General features: G+C 44.1%; 1 protein-coding gene across 1 annotated transcript in view; it reads left to right on the forward strand.

Annotated features, from left to right (window-relative positions):
* The first annotated feature begins 550 nt into the window (after positions 1-550).
* The window catches only part of A2ML1 (alpha-2-macroglobulin like 1), a 29,230-nt gene continuing 8,545 nt past the window's right edge, over positions 551-21,235 (forward strand). The window contains 22 exon segments of the mRNA XM_081818929.1: positions 551-1,087; positions 1,899-2,058; positions 2,330-2,414; positions 2,904-3,030; positions 4,435-4,549; positions 5,092-5,201; positions 6,361-6,528; positions 7,937-8,164; positions 10,257-10,317; positions 10,783-10,928; positions 11,381-11,551; positions 12,321-12,479; positions 13,717-13,821; positions 14,227-14,327; positions 14,995-15,223; positions 15,354-15,480; positions 16,997-17,118; positions 17,875-17,926; positions 18,291-18,374; positions 19,578-19,754; positions 19,920-20,001; positions 20,355-20,511. Coding sequence (XP_081675055.1) covers positions 1,073-1,087; positions 1,899-2,058; positions 2,330-2,414; positions 2,904-3,030; positions 4,435-4,549; positions 5,092-5,201; positions 6,361-6,528; positions 7,937-8,164; positions 10,257-10,317; positions 10,783-10,928; positions 11,381-11,551; positions 12,321-12,479; positions 13,717-13,821; positions 14,227-14,327; positions 14,995-15,223; positions 15,354-15,480; positions 16,997-17,118; positions 17,875-17,926; positions 18,291-18,374; positions 19,578-19,754; positions 19,920-20,001; positions 20,355-20,511 — 2,781 coding nt within the window. The 5' untranslated portion in view covers positions 551-1,072.

Consider the following 21,235-nt stretch of genomic DNA (forward strand, 5'->3'; position numbering starts at 1 on the left):
AGACAGAGAGCACATGAGAGGGGGGAGGGTCAGAGGGAGAAGCAGACTCCCCGCCGAGCAGGGAGCCCGATGCGGGACTCGATCCTGGGACTCCAGGATCATGACCTGAGCCGAAGGCAGTCGCTTAACCAACTGAGCCACCCAGGCGCCCCAAACCTTTTGGTTTTAACATGCATTTTCTTGAAGTCCTTTGATAGAACTCTTTTTTTTAATTTTTAAAAAATTTTTTAAAAATTTTATTTATTTGACAGACAGAGAGAGAGCACAAGCAGGGGGAGCAGCAGAGGGAGTGGGAGAAGCAGGCTCTCTGTTGAGCAGGGAGCCGGATGCGGGGCTCGATCCCCAGGACCCTGGAATCATGACCTGAGCCAAATGCAGATGCTTAACTGACTGAGGCACCCAGGTGCCCTGATGTAACTCTTTTAAACAAAATATTTTTTAGAAATTAAATGTTACCATGTTGCCAGTGACATTCAGACAGCAGAGGAGGCAAGGAGATAGTTGGCTCCCAAGAAGAGGTTTAAACATCAGGGAGCTTCCAGATGTTAAGACTTTCTCTTAAGGCATGTTGTGGTAGCGCTCAGCCCCAGAGCACTAAGGGATGCTGAAGGGTCTGAAGCTTCATTTCTTTTCTTTCTTTCTTTTTTTGTTTTTTATTTATTTATTTGACAGAGAGACAGCGAGAGAGGGAACACAAGCAGGGGGAGTGGGAGAGGGAGAAGCAAGTCTCCCACTGAGCAGGGAGTCCGATGCGGGGCCCAGGACCCTGGGATCATGACCTGAGCTGAAGGCAGATGCTTAATGACTGAGCCACCCAGGTGCCCCTGAAGCTTCATTTCTTCAAATGTTCTGGAGACTGGCAATCCCTTTGAAGAAATCTCTTCTCTCTCCTCCCCTAGCCAATAAGTTTTTACTCCATTGTTACCCTGATGAGGGCACAAAAGAGCCATTTAGGAAGAAGAAATGGGCAACAGAGAAAGAAAGAAGCGCTTGTGAACTTTCTGCTTTCAGCCCATCCTTATTGCTTATCCTGCTCTAACCCACATTATCTGATTTTCCTTTTCAGTACTCCATGGCGGAGCTGCAGGTAAGTCGAAGTTTCCTTTTCTTTTCCGTCAGTTGTGGAAAAGGGGAAATGAATTTGGTGCTAAACCTTGAAGCCCCAGAAACAATTCGGAGATCTTGGCCCAGAGCCCGAGACTCTGCCCAAGTACTGAGCACCCAGAGCTCACCCAAGCTGCGCCTGTTCTCCTGCCTGCGCCCCCACCCTCTCAGTCCTGAGGCTCTGTAGAGAAGGACATCACGCCGCTGCGACTAGCCCTCCCCCTCTGATTCCTCTGACTTCTCTGTGCCATGCCAGTTCATCCAGACTTGGTTCTGTACTCCTCTGATTCTAATGACTATTGTCATAGACACTCAGCCGTTGAATATGACATGAATACCTGTGGGAAGTGCTAAGAATGAAAGGGACTAGAAGGATGAATGCCCCACAGCAACCCCTCCATTGTTCTGTTAGATTATCTGTTGGGTATCTTGTGATAAATTCCTTCAGCGTTGCCCCTAAATAGGTACCAAGAATAAACACTCTTTGTAAAGGACATCCGAAAGCCCACTTTCTGAAACTGGTGATAACCCCTTTGAGGACTCAGTCTGATTATTTGAATCCACAAAGATGCTTTTCGTCCCAAGTGGGGTCGGACCTATGGGAAAATTTATTTCATTTAGTAATAAAGAAAATCATAAATGAAACAGGGAGCTGTTCTTCCTGGATACAGACCACGGGGGTCATGAGCAATGAGTGGGATTCTTTACCTGCGCTTTGTGTCTTTACCTGCTTTTTTGCAGTGCATAGTGAGAAACAGGCAGGTACCTCATGAGTTTCTTTCTAATGAACACAGGATCCAAGTAGGAACAGGATTGCTCAGTGGCTGGAGGTGGTGCCTGAGCAAGGCATTGTAGACCTGTCCTTCCATCTGGCACCAGAAGCAACGCTGGGAACCTATACAGTAGAAGTGGCTGGGGGCACGACCTTTGGCATGTTCAGTGTGGAAGAATATGGTAGGTGGGAGAATTAGTAGTCAACGTGTTGGACATAATCTTGTCCCCAGATCAGCAAAGGTAAAGTAAAATCTACTATGGGAAGGGATTTTTTTAAATTCATTTTCGAATCCATGCTAAACCAGCCAATAACTTTAAGAGCATTTTGCCTTCATAATCGCCCTTAATTTAATTAATTTAAATATGACTGTTTTTATTCCCCTCTGTCCACTACCTGTATGGTCAAATCCTCTTCCTCTTCCTTTCCCATTTCTGTTTCCACTCTCTCCAGTGTTGCCTAAATTTAAGGTGGACGTGATAGAGCCCAAGCAGTTATCAACAGTAGAAGAATCCTTCTTAGTGACAATCTGTTGTAGGTAAGAAAAAAGCTCTGGATCTGGTGGAGAGTAAAGCTATATTAGAAGCGTGACACGGGAGTGTCATGGGGAGAGAGATTATGGAGGCAGTGGTGAAAACTTAAGCTTTTTATGTGGTCCAGAGTCCCGACTTCTCCAAGAACACATTTTCTAATTGTGTCTCTGCTCTTACTTTCCACCGCTCGCTCGCTCAATCAGCATTATTGATGCAGTGTCTACCTTATGCAGAACACAGTATTGAGTCCCATGGAGAGATAGGAGTAAGGAGAATGAAAAACACGGTCTCTGTCCTTCCGATGGTACTTATTGTGTAGTGGCAATATCGTAAGGCTTTGAGTAAAACAGGGAAGTGAACAAGACTAGTGAAGGATTGTTAGTACTTTGAGAAGTTGGAGTAGGGGAAAGAAGGGACAGTGGTGTTTTGGAAGAGGAGGGTTGGATCTCAAGTGCAATCTCCCAACTCTGACTTCTCATGCTTTTCTGGGTTAGGTACACCTATGGAAAGTCCATGCTAGGGGCAGTGCAGGTATCAGTGTGTCAAAAGGCATATACTTACCATTTTCCAGAGGCAGAATGGGAACAGCTACCTGACAAATGCAGGAACCTTTCTGGACAGGTGAGTAAATGGGATGTAGAAAAGGAACCTTATGGGCGCCTGGGTGGCTCAGTTGGTTAAGCGACTGCCTTCGGCTCAGGTCATGATCCTGGAGTCCCGGGATCGAGTCCCACATCGGGCTTCCTGCTCGGCAGGGAGTCTGCTTCTCCCTTTGACCCTCCCCTCTCTCATGTGCTCTCTCTCATTCGCTCTGTCTCAAATAAATAAATAAAATCTTAAAAAAAAAAAAAAGAAAAGGAACCTTATTCATATGTCCTAATGAGTAACTAAGCACCTATATAAAAAAGTGGTAAAGGAATTTAAGAAACAAAACAGATGAACATGGGGGGAAAAAAGAGAGAGGCTCTTAACTATAGAGAACAAACTGAGGGTTGCAGAAGAGGAGAGGGGTGGGGGGATGGTTAAATGGGTGATGGGCATTAAGGAGGGCACGTGATGTAATGAGCACTGGGTGTTATATGTAAGTGATGAATCACAAAATTCTACTACTGAAACTAATCTTACACTCTGTGTTAACTAACTGAAATTTAAATAAAAACTTAAGAAGGAAAAAAAATATGTTGAAAGGTGGTAAAAATAAAAAGTGGCAAAAAGCCCAAAGTAGAAATCATTTCATACAATTATTGCCCCAGTTCCAAAGAACAAAGCAGTCTTCTTTATTCTAAACAGATGAAGTCTTTTTTATTTATTTATTTTAATTTTATTTTATTTTTAAAGATTTTATTTATTTATTTGACAGAGAGAGAGACAGTGAGAGAGGGAACACAAGCAGGGGGAGTGGCAGAGGGAGAAGCAGGCTTCCCGCTGAGCAGAGAGCCCGATGTGGGGCTCAATCCCAGGACCCTAGGATCATGACCTGAGCCGAAGGCAGCTCCTTAACGACTGAGCCACCCAGGGGCCCCTTTATTTATTTATTTTTTAAGATTTTGTTTATCTATTTGACACAGAGAGAGAAAGAGACAGCACAAGCAGGGAGAGGGAGAGGGAGGAGCAGACCCCCCACGGCCGAGCAGGGACACCAGTGCGGGGACTCGATCCCAGGAGCCTGGGATCATGACCTGAGCCAAAGGCAGACGCCCAACCGACTGAGCCACCCAGGCGCCCCAGATGAAGTCTTTTTTAGAATCTGCCTTGGAGTCAAGAAATTAACCTAAATCCTTGGGAGATACAATCTTCCTGCCCTGCAGTTGGTTCTTCTCCCCCCCTATATCTTGGATCTTCAAAGTTGTTTCATGATTGTGTATGTGCAGGTGTATACTCTATTGTTATAGGAGAGTTTTTCTATCTTCAAAGTGGAGAAACTAAAGCATGGAGATAAGAATTTCTTTCGATAGTACATTATGAAATGGGAGTAAAAGTTAGGTTACTCATCCTCTCTTTCTCTCTCCCTGATTGCTTCACTAGACTGACAAAGCAGGATGCTTCTCCCCTTCTGTGGACATGTCCACCTTCAACCTCACTGGTTACATGTACAGCCACACTATCAATATTGTGGCTACTGTGGTGGAGGAAGGAACAGGTAGGTGGGATAGTTCTTGGTTCATTAAGAAAAGATAAAGGGGCGGCTGGGTGGCTCAGTCGTTGGGCGTCTGCCTTCGGCTCAGGTCATGATCCCAGGGTCCTGGGATCGAGCCCCGCATCGGGCTCCCTGCTCGGCGGAAACCCTGCTTCCCCCTCTCCCACTCCCCCTGCTTGTGTCCCTTCTCTCGCCGTCTCTCTCTCTGTCAAATAAATAAATAAAATCTTTAAAAAAGAAAGAAAAGAAAAGAGAAAGGAGAAGGGCTGTTCTAGGGATAAACTTAGAGGACTCAAGACTTACCCTCACTAGTGTTTGGGAATGACTCTGTTCCTAGTTCACAGTCAAATGGAAATGTCAGATTCCAACGTGTCATCTGTTCCTAGTTCCCTAAAAGGTTGGGGAGGAGTTTGTTTGATCTTTGGCCAGAAATATGTTCAACTTCATGCTTCCAGTAGCACCGTCCTTTCAGGGATTTTTTTGTTAAACATGAAGATGAGGATATCAGGTATTTCAGTTGTCATACATTTGGTTTCCCTCTGCAGGAGTAGAAGCCAGTACCACTCAGGATATCAACATTTCTTCACAAGTGGGATCAATAACCTTTGAAGACACCAAAAATTTTTATTACCCCAGTTTCCCCTTCAGTGGGAAGGTATGTTGAAACATATCTCTACACAAAAAATGCTTAACCATCCACTGTTGCCTTCTTCCTGTAGACCTATAATAATGGCTAATTTAGCGTTGTTCTAAGTACTCTACAGGTATTTACTTATTTAATCTTTACAACTATCTAATGAGGTAGAAACTATTATTGGCCCCATTTTACAGATGAGGAGACTGAGGCACAGAGAGGTTAAGTGATTTTCCAAAAGTTATACGGCTAGTAAGTAGTAACTAGGATCAAACCCAGGCAGCCTGCATCCAGAGTATATACTCTTAATTCCTTATGCTGTGCTGCCCTTAATCTCACATGAGATGTGCTTTGAATATGAATGTGACTTTATTGCCTTTCCCAATACCAAGGGCTCATAATCTAATGTTCAAATCTTTGAATTTTAGACCTGCAAGGTATCTAGAGAAACCATATAGTGTGGCTCCTCAGCTAAGCAAGATTAATGTTAAACTTTCCTCGACAGAGAGCCATTCATAGCTCCTTAAGCCGTTTCAGAGATTTTAAAATTTCCTTTGTGTCTTCTTTCTTTCTTTTAAAAACAAAACAAAACAAAACATTTATTTATTTAAGTAATCCCTATATCCAATGTGGGGCTTGACTCAGACCCCCAGATCAAGAGGTGCATGCTCTCCCAACTGAGCCAACAGGCTCCCCTCGTGTCTTCTTTCTGATACTTAACAATCTATCTATCTTTTTTAAGTTCCAAATAACTGCTCCACACAATAACCTTGTATATTTTTAGATCCATTTAGAACCATCCTTAGTCATCTTTTCTCTAGACCAAGAGTGATCCAGATTTTCTTAGAGCCTAAGGATTATACAACTGGGGAGTGGAAGGGGACTCTGTTTAAAAAAATTAAAGCAAAATAATGTACAGAGAGCCTTGGAAGGGGCCTATGTAAATGAAGGGTCCTAAAGCTTCATTAGCTACATGGCAAATCTACTTCTGCTCCAGGCTGAGCTACTTTTGTTTGTTTCTCATTTCCTCATAGATGTTAGTTTCCAACGCTTGAATCAAATTTACCTGTTTCTGGACTCTTTCCTGAAATGTATTCTTAGAGTTTATCACCTCACTTTACCTCATACTTGAACCTACTCCAAACCTAACTCTAATGCCCCAATAACCTTCATGCCGCAGATAAGAGTTAGGGGCCATGATGGCTCCCTTCTCAAGAATCATTCAGTATTTCTGGTGATTTATGGCATAAATGGAACCATCAACCAGACCCTAACTACTGACAGTGATGGCCTTGCTCCCTTCAAACTGGATACAGTTAATTGGAATGGGGGAGATATTTCTCTGGAGGTAAGGCTTCCCTGAGGGAAAACTTCAAACTTTTCCTGTTTTTTTCTCCTCCTCCCTCATTTGTAATTCTATCTCCATCACTCACCAGTCCTGCTTCCCAGTTGACAAAAGTTTGTTTTGTTTTGTTTTTAAAGATTTATTTATTTATGGGGGGGAGGGGCAGAGGGAGAGAGAATCTCATGAAAATTCCCTTCAGAGCACGGAGCCTGACATGGAACTTAATCCCAGGACCCTGATGAGATCATGACCTGAGCCGAAACCAAGAGTAGGATGCTCAACCAACTGAGACACCCAGGTGCCTCAGGGTTTTTTTGGTTTTAAATATCAATCTAATAAATGACCGTTAAGATAAAAATTGTTATTTCTACTAATTCATCTTACAACTTATCCCCATCTCTATTTGATCCTATATTTAAAATCACAGTAGGGAGGAAAAAATTGTTGAGAGTCATTTTCTTCCTCCCTATCCCCCTCTTTTCACCTGCCCTGAGCCATTACTCATAAAAATGGCAAAGAAGAAAACTCTAGATTTTGGATAACTTGTATGGAAGGCTACTCATATCAGTTATCAACTGTGACACAATGCTGCTCAATAAACAACTACAAAACTTCAATATTATACAACAACAAGGCTTTATTGCTCGTGCTCGTGCCTATTTGTCAGATAGGCAGATGTGCTGATCTTGGTGGACTTTCTCACATGTTTGTGGCTGAAGGCCAGTGTCTCATGCGCCAGCAAGCTATCCCAGGTATATTCTGATGGCAGTGATGAGATGCAAGAGCAAAAGTGGACACCCAAGGGTTTTTCCAAGCCTCTACTTATCTTGCATATGCTCACATCCCATTCCCAACAAGTCACGCGGTGGGCCTGCAGTTAGACTAGAAGGGCAATGTAAGATTACATGGTAAAGGACATTAACAGGGGAGGGATGGATTGTGCCATTAATGCAATCATTCAGCTATACTAAAGCAAACACATACAATTTATGTTGTGGCTAATTTAGTTCTTTACACAAGGCATTACTCAATCACTCTACTTAGAAATAATTATTTTTAATCTTATTATCCTTTATGCCTTGTTTTCTTATCCCTAGGATGTATTCTTTAATTTCTATGTAATCTTAGTCGTGCTTATCCATATATCCTCTGCATCAGTCCCTGAAGGTTTATCATCCACAATTGCCCGTTACTTGGCAGCTATAATTCAGTCCTTCACTCCTCTGGATACTAAAGTGCTGCTATTGTGGATTTCTCAAATATCCTTGGCTGGACCTCTAGTAAAATATCTACATGCCATTCTTAGGCAGTGAAGATTTGAGAGAGATCTGTTTGAAAACCGTAACAAGCCCATGGGCTTACTATGGTCAAGGTATATGTTAAGAGTCTTTTTCTTTCTCCCTTTTCTTAGGGCAGATTCCAAATGGAAGATTCGGTACACTATCCAGGACAGAGGCCTCATTACTACCAAAATGGCTATCTGCACCTGCAGTCCTTCTACAGCACAACTTGGAGCTTCCTTGACATCCACCCACTACATGGGATCTTGGCGTGTGGCCAGCCCCAGGAAGTGCTGGTGGATTATTACATTGATCCAGAGGATGCAAACCCTGACCAGGAAGTCCTCTTCTCCTACTATGTGAGACAGGGAAATGAGGGCTGGTGAAAGTGCACTGGGGAAGGACAGGAAATGAGGAGGGTGAGCCGGAGAGGGTGGGTAGACTGTCTAGAGACATAATGCAAGTCCCAGAGGTAATTTCAAAATGTTTGGAAGCCATATTTAAAAAATTAAAAGAATAGGTAAAACTAATTTTATTTATTTATTTATTTAAAAAGTTGTATTTATTTATGAGAGAGAGAGAGAGAGCACATGTGTATCAATGGGGGGAGAGGCAGAGGAAGAGGGAGAGAGAGGATCCCAAGCGGATTCCCTGCTGAGCACAGAGCCTGACCTGGGACTCCATTCCAGGACCCCGAGATCATGACCTGAGCTGAAATCAAGAATGCCCTGCTTTGGGACCCCTGGGTGGCTCAGTCAGGTAAGCATCTGCCTTCAGCTCAGGTTATGATCCCGGGGTCCTGGGATCAAGTCCCACATCAGGTTCCTTGCTCAGTGGGGAGCCTGCTTCTCCCTCTGCCTGCCACTCCCCCTGCTTGTGCTCTCTCTCTCTGTGTCAAATAAATAAATAAAATCTTTAAAAAAAAAAAAAAAGAATCCCCTGTTTAACCAACTGAGCTAGCCAGGTGCCCCTAGGTAAGACTAATTTTAAAAATATATTTTTGGGGGCATCTGGCTGACCCAGTCGGGGGGAGGTGCAGCTCTTGATCTGTGGGTCCTGAGTTCGAGCCCCACATTGTATGTAGAGATTACTTAAATAAGTAAATAAACTAAAAGAAAAAGTATTTTATTTAACCCAGTGTATCCAACATATGATCATGTCAACATGAAATCCACATCAAAATTATGAATAGATATTTCATATTTTTTGTTTCAGCTGGTATGTATTTTATAGTAGCCACATTTCAAAGGCTCCAGCAGTCACTTGTGGCCAGTGGCTACTGTATTGCACAGTGTAGGTGTAAAGGATGGGGAGGAATGAGAAAAAAGAGATTTTAAACAGGGAAATTGTGTGGGAAGATAACATGAGGAATTAAGGATAAAATGTTGTTGGTCGGGGCTGAATGGGAGCTGGGTGGGTGAGTGGGGGAGAGCATGAGGAGGGGATGGGACTCAGAATAAATTTCATTCTGTGTTTCATTGGTCAGTATTTTAAAATAGATGATAAAGGTTAAAATTAGCATGGATAGCAGCTTTGTTGTGTAAAACTATAACTTGTAGCTTGAAAGAAATGTATAAAGATAAGTAGCTTTACTGGTCACCTTGGTGATAGTGCGAAATTAGATTTGTGTAAATCCTGGGTTTGATGGCCTAGAGTCTCCATTCTCTTATCATCCTCTCAAAGTTTCTGAGGGATTTTTCTCCCCATTGATTCATTTCAGTGTCTTCGTCAAGCTGAAACAATCATCCTGATGCAACAGAGTGAATGGTCAGAGTGATAGCACACGCAGCCCCTTCAGGACAGGGGTGTAGCGAGGCCCAGGAGAAGTAGCCGGCTGATCAGTGTAGAAGGGCTGAGTGTCAGCCGGGAGTCTGAGCAGCTGGCCATAGAGCCCACGACAGCCCTGCTTCGAAAGTTTCACTGAATTTGGTTTCAAGGGAGTGAACAGGAAGGGAGACTCAGGCAAAGGGGAGTTCTCCTCCAAAGACTCAAATGTCAGAAGGGCTCAAGTCAATTTAAAGCACACTCATTTCCATTGAATTTTGAATTGAGGGATAATAAAAAAAAAAGGTCATGAAGGTGGATTTTAGGTAATGTTATGTTATAAGGATTATAAGAGAATAAAACCTGAAGACTTTCAAGAATTGGTGGACAGCTATCTATTGTGAAGAATGGTTTCTCCTCCGTTTGGCCGCGAGATACTGATGACCTTTGTCTCCTCCCATCCACCCCCGTGGTTCTCAGGCAGACCTCACCCTCCAGGAGGAAGAGTCAGCAGGGCTCTTGGCACCATCTGACATTTGACCAACTGATGGACACTGTGTGAAGTATTGACCCAGGCTCTGGAGCCATGAAAGGAGCCTCTCTTTATGGAGAGGTGCAGGGATGCTCCAGAGTAGGGTCAAGGCTAAACTCTCATAGCTTCCATGCTGTTAATTTTTTTTTTTTTAGTTAATAGGGAAAGGGCATTTGGAGATGGCGGGGCAGAAACACCTGAACTTTGAGAAGGAAGGTGAGTGTTCATGCTTCTGTTGAAAGACCAAAGGATATTTTAAGCTTCCAGGAAATGTTATACTAGAAGCAAAAGAAGAAGCAATGAGAGCAGCACACTAACGATAACCATAGGAGAGCAGGAAAATGGGAAGTAACTTGCAGCATGAGGCCGGCAGCAGGTTCAGTGAGAAGAGCAGACACGTGGTTGGAGGTCATTGGTAGAAGGGTGTGCATTCTCATCCCTGTGTATCCCTCTTCTTCTTTTTTTTTTTTTTAAAAGATTTTATTTATTTCTTTGACAGAGAGAGACACAGCGAGAGAGGGAACACAAGCAGGGGGAGTGGGAGAGGGAGAAGCAGGCTTCCCGTCGAGCAGGGAGCCCGATGCGGGGCTCGATCCCAGGACCCCGGGATCATGACCTGAGCCGAAGGCAGACACCCAACGACTGAGCCACCCAGGCGCCCCATCCCCTCTTCTTTTTCAGGAACAAAAGGCTCCTTTTCCCTCTCACTGACCTTCACTTCCAGACTAGCCCCTGACCCTTCCCTGGTGATCTATGCCATTTTTCCCAGTGGAGGCATTATAGCTGACAAAATTCAGTTCTCAGTAGAGATATGTTTTGACAATCAGGTAAAATGGCAGTTGAGGAAGGTGAAGAAAAGGTCTGGGCATAGAGAGAGATCACATGTATGCTGGGGTTGGAGATCAGGCAGGGGCAGGGAAATAAGAAGATCATATTGAAGTGGATGTCATTATTGTATTTATGTCTTCGGTATGTTTTGTTGAAATCTATCTCCCACTTCTTTTTAAGAAGTCGTGCTGGGAACTTGTATATTCTATAAAGCTATTCTTTCTTTCTAGTTTTTGTCTCAAACTTTCTATGTTATTCTGTGCTATGCTGCTCGCTTTTTCCAATTGTACCACAAGAGAGGAGTTCTAAAAGGGCTAGACTTAAAAAAAAAAAAAAAAAAAGATCAGTATAAAAGTGAAGGAATGGGCTTGAATGCCAGAGTTGGGGCATATTGGCTGATGTTCCAAATGACATTGTTTCGCCTTCTCTCCAGGCTGACCTGACCCCTCAGTTGTACTTCTCCCTTCCACGGGTTTCCCTTGGCTTCTCACCTCCCCAGCAGCTTCCAGGAGCAGATGTGGAAGTGCAGCTACAGGCAGCTCCTGGGTCCCCGTGTGCAGTCCGGGCTGTGGGTGAGAGTGTCTTACTACTTAGGCCAGAGACAGAGCTGAGCAACGATTCTGTGAGGAGTCTGCTAATGGGGTGGGAACAGGGAGTTGACAGGAAAGACAGTTTGACTGAATTAGAATAAAAGATGGGTTTCAGGGAGTGGGAAAGAAAGTCTGAGGGAAATAGTGCACCACCATAAGGTGGTAGAAAAGCTGGTGTGGAAGTGAAGGTCAAATGATGGTATGAGAAAGGCATGGATCATGTGGACATAGAGGTAGGGAATTTGTAATAGGAGATAATTATTGAAAAAGGTGAGAAAGAGATCAAAATTTAGAAAGTAGGGAAGGGATGGGGTGCCTGGATGGCTCAGGTGGTTGAGCGTCTGACTCTTGATCTCAGCTCAGGTCTTGGTCTCGGGGTCGTGAGTTCAAGCCCCACATTGGAGCCCAGCGTGGAGCCTACTTTAAAAAAAAAAAAGGAAAAAAAAATGGGGTGCCTGGGTGGCTCAGTCGTTAAGTGTCTGCCTTCGGCTCAGGTCAGGATCCCAGGGTCCTGGGATCGAGCCCCACATCGGGCTCCCTGCTCGGCGGGAAGCCTGCTTCTCCCTCTCCCACTCCCCCTGCTTGTGTTCCCTCTCTCGCTGTGTCTCTCTCTGTCAAATAAATAAAATATTTAAAAAAAAAAGTAGGAAGAGATTATGATGGAATAAATATAGGAAGAATTCTGGCGTAATGAAGAGAAATAATACAAGAACAGTGAACTGTGGCACCAGAATCTGAGTGAAGTTTCTCAGATGATTTCACTGTGTTAATAGTTTATTTCCTTTTCCCCTCCTATTTCAGGTCTATAGGATGTTCTCATTCTGGTATGGTCACTACCCCTATCAGGTGGCTGAATATGATGAGTGTCCAATGTCTGGCTCCTGGGACGCTCCTCAGCCCCTCTCAATTATGTGGAGGCCTTGGTTCTCTGAAGGCATGGACCTTTTCCATTTTTTCCAGGTAGATGTTCTTACCCATTTTGTTCTTATAGAAACAATGGTGGTGGGGTGGAGGGTGAAGGAAAGTCCATATCTAAAAAAGCAGAGAGACTCATGTGGGCACTGAAGGGATAAAATCTTGGAAGAAACTCCTGATATGTGAGGTAGCCTCTCTTGGTCCTTATGCTTGAAGAAGGGGCCCAGTTGCCTGATTGCATTGGAAGAGAGCCACTATGAGAGGCTGTGTGCAGCCTCTTTCGGTCCCTGAACAAACTGATTCCCATGGGATCAGCCAAGAAGGAAAAATGAGGAAAGGTAGACCAGAGGTCTCTTAACTATTGTTATAAAAAGTACTACATGAGTAGAAATTGAGTACTTTATGAGTAGAAGTTGGGGATGCTGTGGCCCAAGGCTGACCAGGAAGTCTCTGAAGTCAGGAACCATGTCTTGTTCATCTTCGTATTCTAATGACTGATCCTTCATAATACTCAATGTATTTTTGTTGAATTAACGAGCCACTATGGTTCCTGCCCTCAGAAAGTTCAGTCTAAATCGAATAATAATGACACAGTGACTAATATTTGGGAGAAGCGTTAAACATATTTGACAATGAAATAAGTGGAATACTATTCAGCCATAAAAAAAGAGAATGAAATCTTGCCATTTGCGACAACATGGTTGGATCCTGAGGGCATTATGCTTAGTGAAATAAGACAGAGAAAGACAAATGCTATATGACCTCACTTATACATGGAATCTACAAAACAATGACAACAGTAAAACCAAGCTCATAGGTACACAGAACAATGTGGCGGTTACCAGAGGCAGGGGCTGGGGGTGGGCAAAATGAGTGAAGGTTGTCAAAAGGTACAGACATTCAGTTGTAAGATAAATAAGTCCTGGGGATGTAATATACAGTGTGGTGACAGCATGGTTTTAAGAGTAGATCTTAAAACTTCTCATCCCAAGAAAAAAAAGTTTTCTAACTATGTATGGTGATGGACGTTAACTAGACTTATTGTGGTGATCATTTTGCAAAGTATATTTTTAAAAAAATTGAAGGCCTTTCACATTAGCTGACAGAAGCAAACAAAACCTTGGTGGCTGAGTATTGGGTAGTAACCACCAGTCTCACAATTAATAGGAAAAGAATGTCTTGGTTCAGTCCTTTGAGGGTGGAATTCCTAGGCAGTTGCCCTGGTAGTAAGGGAGGGGACCACCCTAACACTTCACTGTCTGGTTTCTTTGGTGCCTGTCAGGGCATGGGCCTGAAAATACTGTCCAATGCCAAAATTAAGAAGCCAGTAGATTGCAGTCAACAGTCTCTAAAATACAGCATTGCAATGTCTGGAGGTAAGCTACCTGTGTGGCTTGTGGATTCTCTGAGATGTTTAAATCATGGAACTCTGAAAACTTACGCTTTGCCTCCTATTTCTGCACTGAGCCTCTAGCCTCAGAATGGCAATGGGTTGTGGGTCATAGATGCAGGCAGCCGGATCTCTCCCCCTGGGGAGAACTTTTGAAGCCTGAAGCCCTTACCTATTCATCCCCTGGCCCAGCCTCTTCATCTGTCACTTCCCCCTGATGGCCTTATGACTAGGCAGTTCCTCAGTGGTCCTTCCTCCTTGTCTCTGACTGGATGTTCTCTGTTTCCCTCTAAATTTCTTGGTAGTAGTCCCTCTGCCTCAATTTATCTCACAACAGAAGTCTTCTGTTTTCCCCTCAATTCCCTTATTCTTGCTCTCCTTAGCAAATTACCAATAGGTGAGGAGAGTTTTGAGTCATCATCATCTTCATCACTTCAGTCAGAGAACTCTCAGGTCTGTCAATACTTCCCAGAGACTTGGCTCTGGGATCTGTTTCCTATTGGGTAAGTGATGCCTCAAAGGTACAGCAAGGTTGTACAGTGGGAGAGTCAGCAGAAAACTCAGACTCAGGTAATTTCTAATGAATCTAAGTCTCAAGCCAAGAGAGTTTAATGGGGACGTGGGAACTTGCTTCTTTCCCTGAATTCTTAGGCAATCATAGGCAATCCCTCAAAAAGAACTCACATGTCTCCACATTTACAGAGTGCAGACAGTGCATTTGGAGTCCAGGTCCAAGAGACGTAAAGACATGTGTTGACCTCCTGCCCACTGCTTACCTGCTCATTTTGACAAGCCCCCTCTCACCTCAAGGCTCATGTGTCCAGCAGGCACATGAAAAGATGCTCAACATCACTAATCATCAGAGAAATGCAAATCAAAACCCCTCCCAGATTCAGAGGGCACTGGCCTCTTTCAGATATGTTTGCACATGGGCCCCCCCTACTCTCATTCACCCCCTCATATCCTCAGACACCCCCCCTTCTCCCATATTCATACATCCTCGCTCACCTGAACGTTCACACTCTGAGATTTGCATGTTCCTCAGTTCATTTGCCTTTTTACCCCGCCCCCCACAACAACAGCAACAAATGACTTCTGTAGGTAAATTTATAGCTTATATCACAATGTTCTCCTGCTCTGTGCCTCACCTGGGTTCTTGTGTTCTCACAGTGACTCTGGGAGGGAGGCTGTCCATGTCATCGTTCCTGACACCATCACCGAGTGGAAGGCCATGACTTTCTGTACCTCCCAGTCCAGAGGCTTTGGTCTTTCACCTACTGTTGGACTGACTGCTTTCAAGCCATTTTTTGTTGAACTGACTCTCCCTTACTCAGTAGTTCATGGGGAATCCTTTCGCCTTACTGCCACCATCTTCAGTTATCTGAAGGACTGCATCAGGGTAAGAGTTGGGGATGCAGGAAGCAGATGCCCCTGGGAAAGAGATGGGATGTGTCTCCACCCCCACATTTTCCCAAGCCTCTGTGTGTTATTTCCTGTACTCAGACCCTTTATTTCTTAAACATCTGTAGGTTCAGACTAACCTGGGTACATCAGATAAGTACCAGGTGGAATCGTGGACAGATTCTTGGGGCTCCAGCTGTCTCTGTGCTGATGAAGCAAAAAGCTATCACTGGAATATCACAGCTACCAAATTGGGTAAGAGAAGGAAGCGATAGAGGAGCAAGGAAAGCATAGAGCAAAAGCTCAGTGATTGAGAACTTTACCCTTTCCTCTCCTGCATTTGCTTTGTTCTCTCATTCTTTCTCATTTTATTTGCCTCTGCTCTTTGATGACCAAAAAATTATCCAAACTAGACAATTTTGAGTGTGAAAAGGGAAGCTTTTAATATTTATGCCAGGGCAAGGGATACATAGTCATGTTACTTATCAAATAGTTACTGTGGGACAGCTGCTATTCTAACTGCTCGACATGTGGTAACTCATTTAATCATCACAATAACCCTGAGATGTCATTTGCTCTTAGGATAAAACCCTGGTAACTTAAAGTATGGTTTTCAGATGTATAGTTATCTACTGCTGCTTAACTAGTCACCCTAAAACTTAAGAGGCTTGGGACATCTGGGTGGCTCAGTCAGGTAAGTGTCTGCCTTTGGCTCAGGTCAGATCTTGGGCTTCTGGGATGGAGCCTTGCTCATGCTCTCTAAGAGATAAATAAAATCTTAAAAAACAAAACAAAACAGGGGCGCCTGGGTGGCTCAGTTGGTTAAGCGACTGCCTTCAGCTCAGGTCATGATCCTGGAGTCCCGGGATCGAGTCCCGCATCGGGCTCCCTGCTCGGCGGGGAGTCTGCTTCTCCCTCTCCCGCTCCTCCGTCTTGTGCTCTTTCTCTCTCTCACTCTCTCTCTCAAATAAATAAAATCTTTAAAAAAAAAAAAAATTTAAAATAAAAACAAAACAAAACAAAACAAAACAAAAAACCCCCGAAAACCAACAACTTAGAGGCTTAAAAGAACAAACATTTATGATCATCCAGTTTCCATGGGCCAGTAACCTAAGTGCAGAGTGCAGCAGGGTGCCTCTGGCTCAGGGTCTGTCACGAAATACCAGTCACGCTGTCAGCAGGGCTGTGTTTTCATCTGGAGACTTGACTGGGAGAGGATCCACTTCCACTGTCCTCCCAAAGCCTCTGTCCCTCAGAGGCCTCAGCTATGGGCTAGTGGCCTCCCTCAGTATCTCATCACATGAATCTTTCCACTGGGCTGCCTCAGGACAGGACAGCTGCATGCCTGCTGAGCAAGTGGCCCAAGAGAAAGAGTGCACCCGAGACAGAAGTTATAGTCTTTTTTATAACCTAGTCCCGGAAGTGGCATCTCATTGCTTCTGCCCTATCCTCTTAGAAGCAAGTCGCTCAGTCCAGCCCACACTCCAAGAGGAGCTTACACAACAGTGTAAATATTGGGATGCAGGGATCACTGGGGGCCCTTAGAGGCTGCCTACCACACTGGACCAGTATTATTGACAGCACCTGGAAATTTGTTAGAAATGTGAATATAGGCCCCACCCCAGAAGTACTGACTCAGTTTGTATTCTAACAAGATCTGCAGGTCTTTGCATGTTGTTAAGTTTAAAAAGCACTGGTCTACAGGGGAAGAGACCTCATTGGTACCTCTGGCAGTAGGGCTAATGCCTTCTTTTCCCCTTCTTTCTTCCAGGTCATGTGAACTTTACCGTCACTACTAAGATTCTGGACAGCAATGAACTCTGTAAGGGGCAGAAGGGGTTCGTTCCAGCAAAGGGCCAGAGTGACACACTCATCAAACCAGTTCTGGTCAAGGTGAGTTTTCTTTTCCTTCCCTTCCCTTCCCTTCCCTTCCCTTCCCTTCCCTTCCCTTCCCTTCCCTTCCCTTCCCATCTCTTTCTTTCTTTCTTTCTTTCTTTCTTTCTTTCTTTCTTTCTTTCTTTCTTTCTTTCTTTCTTTCTTTCTTCTTTCTTTTTCTGTCTCTCTTTCTTTCTTTCTTTCGAGTTTTCCGCAGGCCTATCTTCAGAGGTAGAGATAGCAGTCACCCCAGGGATGTTCTGTGTATGTCTAACCACACGGTTAGTCTTTCACAGCTGTCTGACTCCAACTTCAGTCAGGTAGCTCACCTTCTCACCTTCCTTCTTCTGTGGCCCCTTTCTGCCCTTAATTATTGGCTTAACCCATTCCAATGCTCTATGAAAGTGCTTAATAGAGTACCTGGTGCACTCAGTGAATGTTAGTTTCTCTTATTAAAATCTCTAATACCATCATTAACTGCTTTTTTATCCCATAATGAACCCCATTGTCAATCTTGCCTCTTAGAAGTTTCCTAAACTTGTCCTTAGCTCTAGCCCTTGCTCAGAAAGAATTTTATTGATAGGCCCATTCCTGCATTGAAGTGGAGTTCTCCTGAGCTTCAAAGAGAAGCTCTATTCTCTCCAGTTCTGAGAAGCCCTGGGGGCACAGGGAGGGCCTCTTCTCCCCATTTCCCTTCCCCTTCCTAATCCTTCAGTGCCATCTGCCCTGACATTTATCTGCATTGTTTTCACCCTTTGTCTCTCTTCATGTCAGCCTGAGGGAGTCCTTGTGGAGAAGACATACAGTTCATTGCTTTGCCCAAAAGGTGGGTGAATGCAGAGAGGGGTTGGTGCTGAGAATTCCTGTCAGCGACAGGAGATTTTTGTAGGCCAAGGGAGGAATACATAGGACAAGAAGGGATAGGAGAGAGTCTGGGGTGCTATCCCCTAATAGGGCCAATTAGCTGAGAGACAGGATGAAGAATAAAAAATGTACAACACAATTATGGGTTTTTTGGGAATTTATTTTCAGCAGAGAACACTATGAACAGATTAAAAAAAATTGCCTCCAACCCACAGAAAGCACTGGGTACAGAAAACCCTGGATTATAGAAAGTTTTTCTATGGTTTGGACTTGAACTCGCACTATGTCCACCTTCTCTACTTTCTCCTTTTCTCTGCCTCTCACAGGACAAGTGGCTTCAGAATCCATCTCCTTAGAGCTCCCTGTGGATGTTGTTCCTGATTCAAGCAAGGCTTATGTTATGGTTCTGGGTAAATAGCCAGAGATTCTTGCTCAAAAGAAAAAAAAAAATGGGGCTGAAATCTGCCAAAACATGGAGTGGGTTGGGGCCTATGGACCTATCTGAAGGAAGGCATGTTAGATTAGAAGTGACAGAAGAGCTTATTTTATACAGTCGGCAAATACACCCTATAGGTAACAGTACATGTAGAATTAGATGTATATGATAGTTAAAAACAGGAGTCTGGACAGGAGGAAGTTAAAGGTCAGCAAAGCTTCATACGTATTTAGGTTCAGGTGGTCTATAAATTGAGTGGAGGAGAAACACAGTGTTTGTAGCAGCCATTTAAAAAAATGAGGAATTTATGTATTTGAGTATAGTTAGGGAAGATAAAACCATATTTACACAGATGGGACACTTCACTCCTCTGGGCAAGGAGAGGGATTGAGTAGAAAAGCCTGAGCTTGAAAATCATACCAAATTGGGTTAGGATCCAAGTTGTGCCATTTAATAGCCACGTGACCTTTAATAAATAAGTGAACAATTCTGATCCTTTTTTCCCCTCTTCTGCAAGACACTAATGATAACCTATGTCTCAGGATTGGTGTAAAAATTAAATATAAAGTTTCCACCATAATATCTAGCAGATAGTAGGAGCCCTGGACGAGTTAGATTATTTCTTTATTCTTATCCCCTACCAAGATCCCTTCCAGGTTAAAATTTCTCTATTTGGACTGTATTTGATTCATACTTGTTGTATATCACTCATCTTATTGTAGTATAGCTCACTGTCTATGTCTGTCTTTCACACTGCCTTGTGGGCTCCTTGAGGATAAGGGCCATGTCTTTTACTTTGTCTTTTACTATTGATAGTTCCTGCCAAATAGTTGACCTTCAGTGCCTATTTATAGATTTGAGTTGAACTTGAACTTGAACCTGAACTGCCTTAGGTAGCCTATGTACCTCTCTATGTACTCTAGCACCTTGTACGAACCTAGTATTATAGTGCTATATTGTAATTGTTTATAATGAGTTTTACTTGCAATGTTCTGTCATTGGTTCCCCCTCTGATTATGATCCTTTGAGGTAAAGACTGTATTTGACTTATTGTCTCCCAGGCACAATGTGGGTACTCAACTAAATGGTCGCTGATACATGTTTGTTAAATGAATGCCAGTAACTCACAAGGGCTCCTTCTCTCTACCATCACTTTCTCTCTCCTTTTGGATCTCAGGAGACATTATGGGCACAGCCCTACAGAACCTAGACAATCTGGTACAGATGCCAAACGGCTGTGGGGAGCAGAACATGGTCTTGTTTGCTCCCATAATCTACGTCTTGCAGTACCTGGAGGAGGCAAGGCTGCTGACTGAGGAAATCAGGTCTCGGGCAGTGGGTTTCCTGAAGCTAGGTGAGTCGGTTCAATCTTTTCTTCTTGGACACGTTCTCTAGGGCCTAATGATGGTTTAATAAGATACAGGACGATTCCCCCTGAAGTGTCCCGCACCCTTGAAAGCCTTGAAAGCATGTGTTTTGAAGTTGTCCCTGTGATCTAACATCGTATCTGGCTTCCCAGGGTACCAGAAGGAGCTAATGTACAAACACAGCGATGGCTCATACAGTGCCTTTGGGGAGCAGGATGGAGATGGAAACACATGGTAATACTGCCCAGGTGTCAGTGTACCCCAGAGCACAATTCCTGGGCCTATGAAACTATTCCTCTACCTCTCCTCTTAACCCCATTCCTTCTTATATCCACTCTCTCTACCTCTTTAATATTGTTTATTTCAGCCTCACGTATGGTCAAGCCCCTCACCCTTCTCCCTGACTTTGTGCTTCCCTAGTTCTTTTCCCCATTAATGCCCATTAATACCTCCCTTTTCTAGGCTTCTACGGCATTATATTTCCTTATTCCCCTTCTGGAACCTTATACCAAAATAAACTAATAGCACTATTGTACCCTTGCTGGGAAATCCCCCTTCATGCCACACTTCCTTCTTTACCCACATAGGCTGACAGCGTTTGTCACCAAATGCTTTGGCCAAGCTCAAGAATTCATCTTCATTGATGACAGTAATATCCAGGATGCTCTCAAGTGGATGGCCATAAACCAGCTCCCCAGTGGTTGCTACGCCAATGTGGGAAGGCTCATTCACACAGCTATGAAGGTGCAAATCTGCTCCCGGGCCTTCAGCTCACTACCATGTCTGGGAGGAATTTGCACCTCTGAGCAGAATGAAAAAAGCATAAGCCTGGGAGTCAGTGTTCTTCAGGTCTCAGGCCTGGCTTCGGATGACCTTGGTCACCATACTTAACCAGTCTGAGCCTCAGCTTCCATGTCTGTAGAATGGGAATGTGTACTGGCACATGGTTCTCATGGTACCGTCCTCAGATCAGCAGCGTTAACAGCGCCTGAGAACTTGTTTCAAATGCAAATTCCAGTCCTACCCCAGACCTACTCTGAGAAACTCTGGGAGTGTGGGCCAGCAATTTGTATTTTTTTTAATTTAATTTTATTTTTTTAATTTTTTTAAAGATTTTATTTATTTATTTGAGAAAGAGAGAATGAGAGACAGAGAGCACGAGAGGGAAGAGGGCAGAGGGAGAAGCAGACCCCCTGCTGAGCAGGGAGCCCGATGTGGGACTCGATCCCGGGACTCCAGGATCATGACCTGAGCCGAAGGCAGTCGCTTAACCAACTGAGCCACCCAGGCGCCCGCAATTTGTATTTTTAACAAGCCCTCGAGTTGGTTCTGATATTCGTGGAAGTGTAAGAACCACTGGACTAGAAGTTCTCTGGGTTGGGCGCCTGGGTGGCTCAGATGGTTAAGTATCTGCCTTCGGCTCAGGTCGTGATCCCAGGGTCCTGGGATCGAGTCCCACATCGGGCTC

This window comes from Leptonychotes weddellii, chromosome 5, assembly GCF_054177405.1.
Source record: "Leptonychotes weddellii isolate Sample4059 chromosome 5, ASM5417740v2, whole genome shotgun sequence".
Classification (NCBI taxonomy): Eukaryota; Metazoa; Chordata; class Mammalia; order Carnivora; family Phocidae; genus Leptonychotes; species Leptonychotes weddellii.